Below are 13,420 nucleotides of genomic sequence, written 5' to 3' on the forward strand. Positions count from 1 at the left end.
TTTTTTTTTTTTTTATTTCTACAAGTGTATTTGTGTATTTTTAACTTCCTTTTTGCATTTCCATGAGTTTCAATAATAGCTGAACCTTAAAATTCAATTTCTCAGTGTTGCCACGTTTGTGCTGCAATGACTGTAAACCCAGATTTCATAAGCTGTGAATTTAAGTTTTAAAAATATTTTTTTCATTTACCCTAAATTTATAAAAACGTTTTTTTCAAAACTTAAGGCAAAAAAACAAGTTTTATTGGTTAAGCTTCTTTAAATGTGAGCAGGTGTATGAGACTGTTTAAATATCAAAAAAGCTAACGCCATATACAGTATTACCAACAAAAGTAATAAGGCAGCATGCACCCTCAAGATGAAAAGAAAATTTAATTTTACAAGATGTTTAAATAATCCAAAGGCAAAAAGTGTCTGTCTCCTCTAACAGTATCTTCATAAACCATGGAAATTTTAGAGGACATCAAATTACTAAAATATTCCGTTCAACGTTTATACAAATACATTACTACAAGTTTACATACAGTCAAAAGACATCTCAGTGTTACCTAAGTAATTAAATTTACAAGACAAACATAAATAAAGCTGTTAAAACAGGCAAGTACAGTACTGATCTATCATTCAGCACAACATATTTTGTATTTCTTTCAACTTGAAACCAATCAGATTAGAATTGTGCGAAGTCATTCTTCAAACCTAAAAATAAAATAAAGAGAATTAAGTATATGTATGCAAGTTTCACACAACATTGGCATGTTCCAAATGCCTAAGTCCTTTTTTCAGGCATATAATTTACCATTTAACAACCTCTTCTCTGTTCTTAGAATAAGCCACAGTCTTTAAGGTTATTTTTAATAATGACATCAGTTACAGCATCGAAAACAAACTGCACATTTTTTGTATCTGTGGCACATGTGAAGTGAGTGTAGATTTCCTTTGTGTCTTTTCTCTTGTTAAGATCTTCAAACTGACATTGAATGTAAGCAGCTGCTTCTTCGTAAGTGTTTGATCCTAGAAGGAAAAAATTACTCAGGTTTCAAACAGGAAGAACAAGATGTATATTATATCTTTGAGGGAAGTTATTTCCAAAGCGTAACTTAAATAAATAGCTACTTAAACCTAAAAAGGAGTATGCTGATTTAAGTAACCTCACTTTACAACAAAGTGAGTAACCTGCTTTACAACAAAATGTATAGGAAACCCTCTGGACACATTTTTAATAATAATAGACTAAGGACTGCAGGAAGAGTATTTACTGCAGTGGTAGATGGAACAAATCATTACTGACTAAACGCTCTTCCCTAGACTAGGATATTTTATTTCCTTCACTTCCACTTTTTATATTTTTAACACGTTTGTTTATTTCCAGCCAACGTCCATTAAGTTACAAACAAATAGCATATATATTTCTCCTAAGCCTTTTTTTTTTTTTTTTTTTGACTCCAATCTAATATCTTCCGGACAATAGAACAGTCTGGAGTTACAATGAAAATGATACATAACTAGTCTAAGACTTATTAGATAAACTTTTGCTATGTATTTCCCGAACAAGCCAACTACTTCTAATATATACTCTCCCTCAAATAAACTCTGATGTATGCTTAGGGATTTCTGCTCAGTTAAAAAAAAAAAAGTACAACAGACAGGAGGACAACAGAATAAAAAATGGGCTAAATAGATTAGGTTGACAAGCACTGCAGCAGTAATGTAAATGTTACCAGTGGACCAGCATTATTTCATCTGGTTGAAAAGATTAATCATACTTCAGCACTATTTTATTTGTGATTCATAAAAAAAAAAAAAAAATCTACCAACTTAAACTGCATTTTACTGAAATAATTTAGACACCTAGAGTTATTAAATTCCTCCTAATCTGTGCATCAAAAATAAGGAAATTACTTGACATTTGCCCATTCCCAATACCTGCATATTCAGGGTAGCAAATAGTGAGAGGACTCCTCTTGATTTTTTCTTCAAAAAGATCTTTCTTGTTCAGGAAGAGAATAATAGAAGTGTCTGTGAACCATTTATTGTTGCAGATACTGTCAAACAACTTCATGCTTTCATGCATCCGATTCTGTAATTTGGAAAACAAAACACAAACAAACAAAAAAATCTTATTGTATTTTATCAGACTTCAGCAGTAAAAGCAGGATACATATGTTTTGTTAGCCACAAATTAACTAGGTAAGTTGTAAAACTAAATCTAAATTTCCAGCATGCAGAACCATATTTTACCAAGAGAAACACAGAAAGGCCAAAGAACACTTTCATGAACCTAACGATTTTTATTTTTTTTTCCAACATAAATGATTCCATGATACAATGAAGGTTTAAGCAACTGCTTTTTGATTTTTCTTTTCTCATTTCCAGGCTTAAGTTTTTTCTAATTTGATAGGAATTTTTAGTGTGGTTTGACATTTTGCAGTAAGGATATTATAGAAAGGTTTCCAAGTAACCTGAATTTGCCTTACACTTATTAGAGCTTTTGAAAATTGAAAATTAAATTCTGCATGTAGTCAAGATTCCAGCATAAGGAAAGGAGTAGTTCCAAAGAAGTAGAGAATTAAAAGAGCAGGTTGGTGGATTTAAAAATAAATAAATAAATAAAATAACTCTGTAGAAAAATTATCTAACGTAAGTAATTTGGCAATGCTTCCAGCCATTTACGTTGCAGGATAGCAGATATGACCTATTTTAACAACATTTGACTTGCTGTTTTTTTTTTCTTTTTTTTTTTTTTTCTTTTCTTTCCTCCTCCAACAGCATTTTGCAAGAAGCTACAGAACCCGAGGACTCTGTTAATGATTTACACACAACAGACTAGCATCACTTTCAACTACCCAGATAATAAAAAGCATACACTCTGTGCACATTCGAGATGTGACTCCTCCCACATCAAAGAAGAGAAAGCATAGAAAAGGAAAAAGAAAAAGAAAGATTTCTACAACTAAGGAAAAAGAACTGAGTAAAACATTTGGGAAGAAGAAAAACATGAAGACTGAAGAAATGAAACAAAACAGGAAAGTAGAAAGAGAAAAAGCCATCTCTTATTATATATTGCTAGCACCTTTAAAAATGCTAGGATATGTACTCCTGACATCCTCATTAATTTTTGCATCCTTTGAAATATGAAAAAATGCAACTGAAAGAATACTTGTCTTAATGTACGCCTGAGAATATGAGGAAGTATTTTTGAAACTTGAAAGCACAAACTATCATCATTTCTCTAAAACCTTTCACACAAAGACTATGTATTATAAAGGAGTACTACTGTAAGAGATACTGAGCTTTCCTTTCAAATTTATTCAGTTTCTATATAGCAACTACACTACTTCAACACCAAGGTACTTGCCATTTCCTCATCTTCAGCCAAAACCAAGTCATAATCACTTAACGCCACACAAAAAATAATTGCCGTAACACCCTCAAAACAATGAATCCACTTCTTCCGCTCTGATCTTTGGCCTCCAACATCAAACATTCTGTAAAACAGAAGTACAAAGCAGGAAATGAACTTTGGAATTTCCAGCTTTCTGAATGTTACGTGATAAACTCTGAAATCATCAGCTGTGCAAGCTTGATCAAGGAATTTTGAAAAACAGCATAAAATCTGCAACATTTATTTCAATTTAACATCTCAGCATAAAAACAACCTTAAAAAACACTTCGAAGTTTTACTATACATTTCCCAAAACGTAAGAGAGTGAGTTGAAAGGTATATAAAACTGCTTATTTATAAATAAATTGTACAATTACAAATAACTTTATTAATGAAATTAATTGTAATCTGTAGAAAAAAATACACAATGTTAGCTTAAAAAAGTGCAAACTATATGAAAGTTTTTCAATCTTTCTCCCAAATGAATGAAAAGTCTTAAGTAATAAAAGGTCAAGAATATAAAATTCTTTACAACTAAGGGCAGAGCTGCCTGTTTCAGTACTCAGGAGAAAAATGCTATACTAAGAAAGTTGGACACAAACAACACTTTATTATTGTTGTTATCTCAGTATTCTGAATCCAAATCTAAATGTAAAATATATTTCTCAGTTTTTCATATTTAACTTGGAATCTCTAAAAACTGATGATTTTCAACTCATCTCTACTAAAATCTATTACAACTTGATTTTTTCAGCTGACCATGTTTAAACAGGTTTTTTATTTTTTTATGAGACACTAAACATTATTTTAAAATTCTCTTCTTAAAAGACAAAATAGGCATCAAATAATAAGGAATAATGATAATTTCCCCTCAAATAAAGACACTTTTTGGAAATGCAGTTAGGTGGAAAAAATAAGATATAAAGGTGTTTTGTTTGTTTGTTTGGCTTTTAAGTTCTCAGCTTTACTGAAATAGAGTAAAAGGAAAAGACCACACTCCAGAAGTTAGCAGCAGATGATCAACAAATTACTACTCTATAACACTATTTGCTTTTCTCTGCCATCTACGTACTTTACTGGCCATTTCCTAACTGTTCCTGGTTTCAGTTAGAACAGAATTAATTTTCTTCCTAGTAGCTGGTGGAATGCTGTGTTTTGGCTTAGGATGAGAAGAGTGCTGATAACACCCCGATGTTTTAATTGTTGCAGAGCAGTGCTTATACCAAGCCAAGGACATCTCAGCCTTTTGCTCTGTCCTGCCAACAGGCAGGCTGGGGGTGCAGTAAGAGCTGGGAGGGGACAGACCCAGGACAGGTGACCCAAACTAGCCAAAGGGGTATTCCATACCATCTGACGTCATGCTAAACAATATATAGGGGTGGCTAGCCGGGGGGAGGGGGCCGGACTGCTCGGGGTTAAGCTGGGCATCGGTCAGCGGGTGGTGAGCAATTGCATTGTGCATCACTTGTTTGTACATATTATTATTACTTTCCTATTATCACCATTGTAACATTATTGTTATTATTGTTATTATTATTTTGTTATTATTATTTTCCTGTCCTGTCTTATTAAACTGTCTTTATCTCAACTCACGGGCTTCACTTTCCATTTCTCTCCCCCGTCCCAGAGAGGGAGGGGGGAGGGTGAGCGAACGGCTGCGTGGTGTTTAGCTGCCAGCCGGGTTAAACCACGACAGCTAGAGTGACTGAACTTCTCATATCATTATGTACTTCAAGTATTTTGGAGGCCAGATATAATGAACTAAACCAATAAAATAAATAACTTCATCAAAAAGAGGGTAACAGTGCTATCCTGAAACAAATGTACATAGATGAATCTTCTCAGTAGGACAGAGCACTGACTTTTTCACCTGTCTCTTTCCTGTCACAGAACAAGAAGTCTTGTTTAAAATTCTTGTGATTACTTACAGTTTCAAAACAATGTGAAAAGGTCACCATATGACTTCCCTGGCTTGCTTAACAAATACTCTATCATGCAAAAATTGAATTTTTCCTCCTAGTTACAAGGAAATGCAATTATTCCTTTTAAAAGAGACCTGACTTTTAATGTCCTCAGTTGATTTTTTCAAGTAATTTTAACTTCCTTCTAAGTTATCATGAAGAAGCAGAGAATTCAGTAGGTATAAAAATGTTAATATGGGAGGGAGAAGACAGAAGAGGAAGAACAGGACAGACCATTTCCTACAACTCCATCCAGTCTGCTCTAAGTAGAAAAATAGCCAGCATCTGAAAGGAAGTTGTCAGGAGCAGGGGGTCAGCCTCTTCTTGCAGGTAACTAATGACAGGACCAGAGGGAATGGCTTCAAGTTGGGCCAGGGGAGGTTCAGGTTGGAAATTAGGAGAAATTTCTTCTCAGAAAAAGCAGTCAGGGACTGGGACGGCTTGCCTGGTACAGGTGGAGTCCCTGTCCCTGGGGGTATTCAAGGAAAGGTTGGATGTGGTGCTTGGGGACATGGTTTAATGGGTGACATTGGTGGTAGTGGGATGGTTGGACCGAATGATCTTGGAGGGCTTTTCCAACCTTAATGATTCTATGAAAGCCTTATTTGGTTATAGAATGACATATGACCAGGGAAAGAAATCTAAAGTAATAACTGTTAAGATGCATAATTATAACTCCTGTAAAGGTATTCCAGCATGGACTGAATCATTTAGTATTATACCAGTAATAAGGCTACCACACTGAGGTCTTTTGGTAGTCAGCATGGCATGTAGGCTTGAACAACAACATATCTCATTGTTCATAGAACATACCAGAATATAAATAAGAAAGTAACTAAGAAATTAAGAAAATTGTTCCTTGTACATTTTCTGTGGATACTAGCTTTTAAGGAACATGATAAATTAGAAGCTTTATACCAATGGCAGAACTGTAATATCAAACTGCATGGATCTCAACTGGATTAAGCATATCACAAGGCACCACTCAATGCAAAAATATTATTACTAAGATGATAACTGAGATGTGTAAGGAAACATGGCACAAAATTGCACATGAATAAAGAACCGTGTTGAAAAAAAAACTCTTTCAAAGAACTGCAAAAATATGACATCCTCATGCACATCCTCGTGCATTTGGTGCTCTTACGGTATTTCATGGTCCTTATGCCAACCATCATTTTGACTTGTGCAGACTACATTGCCAGGATAGATTCTGGGAAGTGAGGGAAAATGCATAAGACTGAAGACTTTCAGAAGATAGAAGAAAGTGTAATTTTCAATTTATAAGAGCAGATGCTGATTTTCACCAGAAATCTTTGTTTCAATTCAGAATAGACTCTCCACCAGTGGCATTATTTTACCAATGATGCCTGGTTTTGGGTTTGTCTTTCTAACAGTGCACTGAAATGTCCAGTACTTTACAAAAAACACCTTTTCGCACTCATCTTTGATTTTTTTTTTACATGCTAAAACTTAGTGCTAGGTGAAGTTTTGGCACCAGCTGGACAGAACATCTCAACAGAAAGTAGTAAGAGCCTGATGGTTTGGCTTTTGTCATGAGGGTTCTTTTACATATTATATCAGTACAGAGAAAGACAGGCACAGAAGAATAATTTGGCACACAAAATTCTTCCAAAAAAAAAAAAAAAAAAAAAGATAAGGTAGCAGTATCTTTCCAAATAATTAGCCATTTCAGAGTGGTCTCAAAGCTCCTAAGCCATGCATCTACCCCATTCGAAGCCTGTATATATAGCCTGTTAGGTCACAGTCCCAGCACACAAACACTGACAGCAGCTGCCTAACCTGCAGACAAATTTAAAAGTTTTAAAGAATGAGAAGCTTAAATGCTTTACGTATTTCTCCTCCCAATGTGTGAGTGTTTTGTGCAAGCCCATCCTTTGCCTCTGGTTCTAAAACTCATACTGCAGTCAATGGTTCAGCTACTCAAAAGAATCATGTATTGCTTATTCATGATAAATTTGTCTACAACGAACTACACGAAATACAATGCAGTGCTGGAAGAAAGTTTGTAACAGCCAAATCTACCTCCCTTATCTAAAGAATGATGTCATTAAAGAAATGCTTTATTGACTTTCCATTCCATTTACTTAAAGAAAGCAAACATTTCCAGTGAGATCGGTGGCTATGCCATATTAAGACAAATTCACTGAACTAAAGGTAAAGCACTAAAGATGCTTCTGCAGTCATCACCCTACTTATCTATGTTACTTAGCTATATAGGTAGCTCTCTCAAGGGTTTATCAGCAATTGTGCAAATTTAAGGATTTGTGCAACGTATTTCATTAGCACGTTGTTTTTTTGTAACTAGTGTTGCCAGATTTGACATGCTCTGCTTCTTTCAGGTTATTTAATCTAAGAATATGATTCCAGTACCCATACAAAATATGAAAAGTGTGACATAGGCCTAAAGAATACCAGTTATTTATTGTGATTTTTGAGTTTGTTAAGGTTATACGAGTCGTTTATTTTCTCCCTCCAAACCCCAACCTTGTAGAAGACTTATTATTTGACAAATATTTTAAGGTAGGGTGGGTGGTTACCAAAAAAAAAGGTGAGATAACTATCTGGAAAGTCTCACTTTTATTAAAACTGAAAGCATCTTTGATCATCTCACTTTTCTGTTTTCCCCAGGTTGTAAGAGGAGGTGTGGGGTACAAACTTAGATAGAAAACCAACTGATTTAGTGTACTACATAAGATTAATTGAACGCCCATCAGCTGCAACTTGTCATTTTTAGACATCTTAAATTGTTCTGAGTCACTAGATTTCTATTAAATATATATATATATATAGAGAGAGAGAGAGAGAGAGTGAGAGAGAGAAAGAGAGTAGAGAAGGAAACATTAAAAGAAAAAAAAAAAAAAAGGTTTGTCTTTCTGACCAAAATCTGTTGGAAATATTATAACCTCTAACAAAGTCTTCTGCTTAGGTATACTGTTATGCAAGCAATAATCCTCATTCTTATTGCCCATTTAATACGTTCCACAAAAACATTTTCATAAGCATTTTCAAAATCATTTCCAAGATTACTCCTTAAGAACTTAAAAAGAAAAAAGGATTCCTCAGAACACTTTAAGAGCTATTATTTCATGGAGGAAAAAAATGCGTACACTTAAACCCCTAAAATTAAGAAACAAAATATATTTTCCACAGTACTGGTGATGTTGAAACATCAATATTACAACACTTACTAAGCAATTACATAAAAAACAGAATTTTCCATGACAATTCTGAACAAATTTACTCTATAGATGTTCTGACAACTACGTCTACACAATCTAAAATGTACATACAATGCAATTTTTACTGAGATTTCTCTTCATTCTTGCTAATCAGGAGTAGTTACAATAGTATTACATTTATATTATTCTTTGCTTTCATCATGGATGTCTTAGGACATAAAATGGTCAGAATATTAATGTTATTTTGTAAACCTCACATCACAGGGAACATAAATCACAGTCCCTCATCACTAAATAAAGTACTACCTTAAAAAACTACCAATCAGTTTTGAATTCAGTTCTCCATGAAAATTGAGTTGTTGTTTCTTTAACAAGAGCAACAAGTGTTTACAAGCCTCCAGTTCTACAACAGAATTTAAATGGAAAAATCTGATAGCACAGCTACATATTAATGCAATACAATATTAAGTATTATGAGATTTGATTTACATAGAAAGTGTCTTTACAAAAAGCTTCCAATATAAACAAAGCATTTATTACTTAGTATCTCCATATTTATTATGAGTTATGATAGGATTTCAGATGACTCCCAGTTGCCTTCAGAAAATTGAGCCAAGCATGAAGAAGCTTTTCAGCTAAAAGAAAAATAATCAAAATTGTGGCTATACAAAATTTGCTAAATTGCATTACTGAAAGTGTACCTACAAGAACTTTACAGAAGCCATAACAGACAGATAAACATGCAATATAATTTACATACTTAAAGTGAAGATCTTTGAAAGTAAAGTGAGTTTCCACTATTCCTGTAGTTTTCACTCTAGTCCTGAGAACATCCTGTTGGGTTGGAATGTAGCTGGTTTGTGCTATTCTGTCCAAGTCATTCAAGTAACTGAAGATAAAAATAAACACTGCTTTCAGTTATTCCTAAAATAGTAGCCAGATAATTGCAAACAATCACAGAAGTCTTAGGTCTATTCATTACATTGTACCTGACTTTTATATGAACTCTCTGAGGTAAGACAGAAACGATAAGACACTGATTATTTTCCTGCTATTTTTTTTTTTTTTTTGAAGTTTTAGATACACTTTCATCCTAGAAGAAAACATACACAACTGACCCCAATAGAAAGAATTATCATCAAATTCCAGGATGTAAATTTCCACATTTACCAATTTCCACGTTTGTTCCACATTTACCAATTTTATTTGTATTAACTAGAAGACAACCTTAATTTTTGTAACCTCTCAGTGAACTACAATTTTCTTTGAACTATAAAGCAGAAACTAATTACTCTGGAACTGATAACAGGTGTGAGAAGGTCAACCCAGTATGTTGGCCAGAATTAATAAATATTTTTAGACAATGCTAAATATATGATCAATATAACTTTGTATTGAGAATTTCTAATTACACATTTTTTTACAATATTAAATTCCAGTCACTGATAATTAATATTAATATTGTGCTGCATACCAAGAAGCGTGAAGTTTCTCATAACAATACAAATCTTACTTGATATATTTTCTATCACTATGAAAAAAGCACAAGTTCTCTCTTTACTGTAACCAGAAGTTTGCAATTTTCAGGATAAAATAATATGATTAAAAGACCAACTTTCTTATGAAATTGGGGAAGAATTTTTCTTAAAAAACAAACAAACAAACAAACAAAAAAAAAACACTGAACAGAGGAGGTAAGTCATCCTCCAAATTATTTAAATTCAGTTATACCACACCTCTTCCTCTCCACTCACAAAAGTTATGTGCACCATTCTGACCCAAAGCAGACAAAATCTTCGTCTAGGTACTTCTAAATTTTCTATTTGTATGGGAACAGAACTGCTCAAATGTTAGCCTTTCCTTTTATTCCTTTAGCTACTACTTGAAAACAGAAGTACTGTTTGTCACATAGTACTTACTAGGCAGCAGAGTCATTAAGCTGGTATTCTCTAGATCTGTTGAAACAAGCTTGTACTCCACTGTCTTTCCACAGTCTTTTGATAACGCCAGCAAGCTCTGCAGTCATAAATCCTTCTTCTGCTGCTCCAGCTAACACAAAGAGTTGACGAGCATCATCCTTTAGTGTGCAAACAAAAAATGGAAAGAACAAACATTAAGAAATATAACAAAGGCTATATCCTTATCCTGTCACTCAGGATTAATAATTATATTCAGTAAAGGAGTAGGTTACTTAACCTAGTATACATTAATGTAACCAAACAAAAAATTAAAGAAAACGATTAGTTTTCTACACAGACTATGACTTCCCACCTTTTTTCAACAACATAAAAAGACAAGGCAACGCAGTTTCACATAAGATGACAAAACTTCTCATCAGTTTGTCACTTGAAATGAACTTCTATAAATGGAAGTAGTAACATATGTTAAAGTCTAACATTGACCTTATGTGCTTAGCATATGCCAGAAACTGAATAGAACAGTTACAATGCATATTAGAACCTTTGGATATGCAGATGTATATTGACTGCAGAATACACATTAATTGTGTAACATTCAAAAGGTTTGTTTGGAATTGACAAATATTCATTAGTAAAGAGAAATATACTTAAAACTTTTCCAGATAAATCAGTTACACATATCCATCAACTTAACTATTCTACATAGACCAAGGTTTCTTGGTAACTCCATGTCAAGAAATCAAGTGGGTTTTTTGTTTTTTGGTCACATATTTTGGTTTGTTTTTAAGAAAAACAGCAATTGGTGCATTCATATAATGACTGCCTCTGAAAATGAGGTTATTGTAGTACAGGACATCAATCCAGCAGTCTCCTTTAACAGAATTTGAATAGTTGTCTAACTTATCCAATTCTGACTGAGAAAAGAGACTAAAAATGTTAGATCTGTAAGATACTGGAGAAAAAAAAATGCAGCAGCTGGGTAGAGGAAAAACATATCCACATTAAAAATATCATGTGAGTAGCTGCCTGACTGTAGTTACAGTTTGTATGTGATCTATTGCCAAGGTGTGCCAGCCAGAAAAATCAGCATACTTGTGGCCTGTAACTACTACCCACAGCATGTACTGTTTGTCCAATAAATAAAAGAAAGAACAGATGAAAAGGGAAGAAGAACAAAGGTGAAAAGAGAGGGGTTTAGGTAAATTAGCTGGGAACTGAATTTCAAAAAAGAGAATTAAAAATGCAACACGTAAAGTTATTCTCACAGAATAGCAAGTATAGATACTGATGCAAATCTGTAGAAAAAAAAAAAACAGTTTCTATCACCTTTGCTGTTCAAACAATAAGCTGTGAGGAATAACATTTTCAGGATAAACATGGAAAGTAATGGTTATTCTAAAGAGATTGCCTGCTTTAGGCTTAAATAGTCAATGGTTTTATGACAACTAACAGGGAAATTGTTTGCAGATAAATTGAGTAACACTGATATTCACAGCCTGGAAACAAAAAGTCAACTCAAGGTAGACTTGAAGACATTTACACCTATCTGTGTGTATAAACAAGTAGTTATACATATAAACAACAGGTAACTAAGACATAGGTCTTGTGAAAGCTACAATTCTAAAAATGGACATTTGTCAAAAAAAAAGGATGAGAATGCTGATTATTTGTACGTCCACAAGAAAAATTACTAATAGGAGTTCAGTGGATTGCAATAATAGTTGCATAAAAAGAAAGAGCATTAAAGATCAAAGAGTAGGATAGTCAGATCTCACTGACTGTAGCTTGAACAATATGCCCGCATAAAAGAAACTTGAATAACAATTCTGGTTTTGAATGTTGTTTGTGGATGAAAATGTCAAGGATCTACAACTGATAGAAACCACAGGTCTTGAAGGATGAGCCAATATATTACAATACATGACAGAAACTGGAAATCGTCAGCCAGTCCTGTCATGAACTATTAAAATGTCATTTCACACCTACCATGGTCTGACTTTACATGCAAAACTTACTCTGTTTCAAATAACTCTGTAAGTTCTCTCTCTATATTCTCTAATATTGTGGGGCTTTTTTTTTTTTTTTTTTTTTTTTTTATTGCAAGGGTGGAAGAGGGAGCAAGAAGAGAATTAGTTTCTATTTTTAAAAGCCCAACTATTAAAATAAGAAGTGTTATTTGTTACCCCCATATACCTTTTTTAATCATGGCAAGTACTAGATACCATAAATGATATAGGACCGAATCACAGAATTTCTAGGTTGGAAGAGACTTCAAAATCATTGAGTCCAACCTCTGACCTAACACTAACAAGTCCTCCACTAAACCATATCACTAAGGATATAACAGCTGACTCCTGTTTTCATTATTAGCCAATGTTAGATAATTTCCTTTAATCACACTGCAACAAGGCTGCTTCCATTCAAGTCTAATACTGACTTTCAACAGCAGTGTTGCTCTCTAAAGAGACCACAGATCACCAAAACCTGCCTAGGTGCTAGGGGATAGGCAGTTATTTCACAACCATCCTCGACAAAAGTTTCCATTATCACTTATATTGTTCTCTGAAGTTGACAGATTATTTCAAGTTGATACCATACATAGAACAACTTTCAAAATCTTGCTAGTTACTTTAGCTGATCACACCTAAATTCACTCCTCACTCTCTTTTCTTTTCACATGTATTTAGTAACAGGCATCTACCACCTGTCTTTTCCAAACGTTAACTGCCAGACTCTAGGCAGGACTTCATCAAACAAATGCTGAACTAACATGCAGTAAGATACCACTCCTGCCCTGGCAAACTTTGGTCTCAAGATACAACACAAAACATGAGAACAATGCTAAAGAGGAATAACAAAACAACACAAAGCTTTTACTAGTTACATTTACAGTTAAGCAGGTTTCAGATGGAATTAACATATGTATATAAACTAAAAATGATGAAAGACTTAAAG

General features: G+C 33.8%; 1 protein-coding gene and 1 long non-coding RNA gene across 3 annotated transcripts in view; both read right to left on the reverse strand.

Annotated features, from left to right (window-relative positions):
* Positions 1-353: 353 nt before the first annotated feature.
* The window catches only part of LOC116495054 (guanine nucleotide-binding protein G(i) subunit alpha-1), a 34,515-nt gene continuing 21,448 nt past the window's right edge, over positions 354-13,420 (reverse strand). Inside the window, exons 4-9 of one of the 2 annotated variants that reach the window (XM_032197255.1) lie at positions 10,466-10,623; positions 9,307-9,435; positions 3,356-3,485; positions 1,924-2,077; positions 797-1,011; positions 354-696 (exon numbers count right to left, since the gene is read on the reverse strand). In XM_032197255.1, the coding sequence (XP_032053146.1) occupies positions 821-1,011; positions 1,924-2,077; positions 3,356-3,485; positions 9,307-9,435; positions 10,466-10,623 (762 nt within the window). In that variant the 3' untranslated portion in view covers positions 354-696; positions 797-820. Of the gene's footprint in view, positions 1,012-1,923; positions 2,078-3,355; positions 3,486-9,306; positions 9,436-10,465; positions 10,624-13,420 lie in introns of both variants that reach the window. The other variant, XM_032197247.1, reaches the window with a different exon arrangement.
* Positions 4,225-5,188, reverse strand: LOC116495068. Its single transcript, XR_004253923.1, has 3 exons — positions 5,077-5,188; positions 4,789-4,790; positions 4,225-4,479 (listed from the first exon to the last, which is right to left on the reverse strand). It is a non-coding gene; the product is annotated as an uncharacterized LOC116495068 (long non-coding RNA).

Source organism: Aythya fuligula, chromosome 1, assembly GCF_009819795.1.
Source record: "Aythya fuligula isolate bAytFul2 chromosome 1, bAytFul2.pri, whole genome shotgun sequence".
NCBI classification, from domain to species: domain Eukaryota; kingdom Metazoa; phylum Chordata; class Aves; order Anseriformes; family Anatidae; genus Aythya; species Aythya fuligula.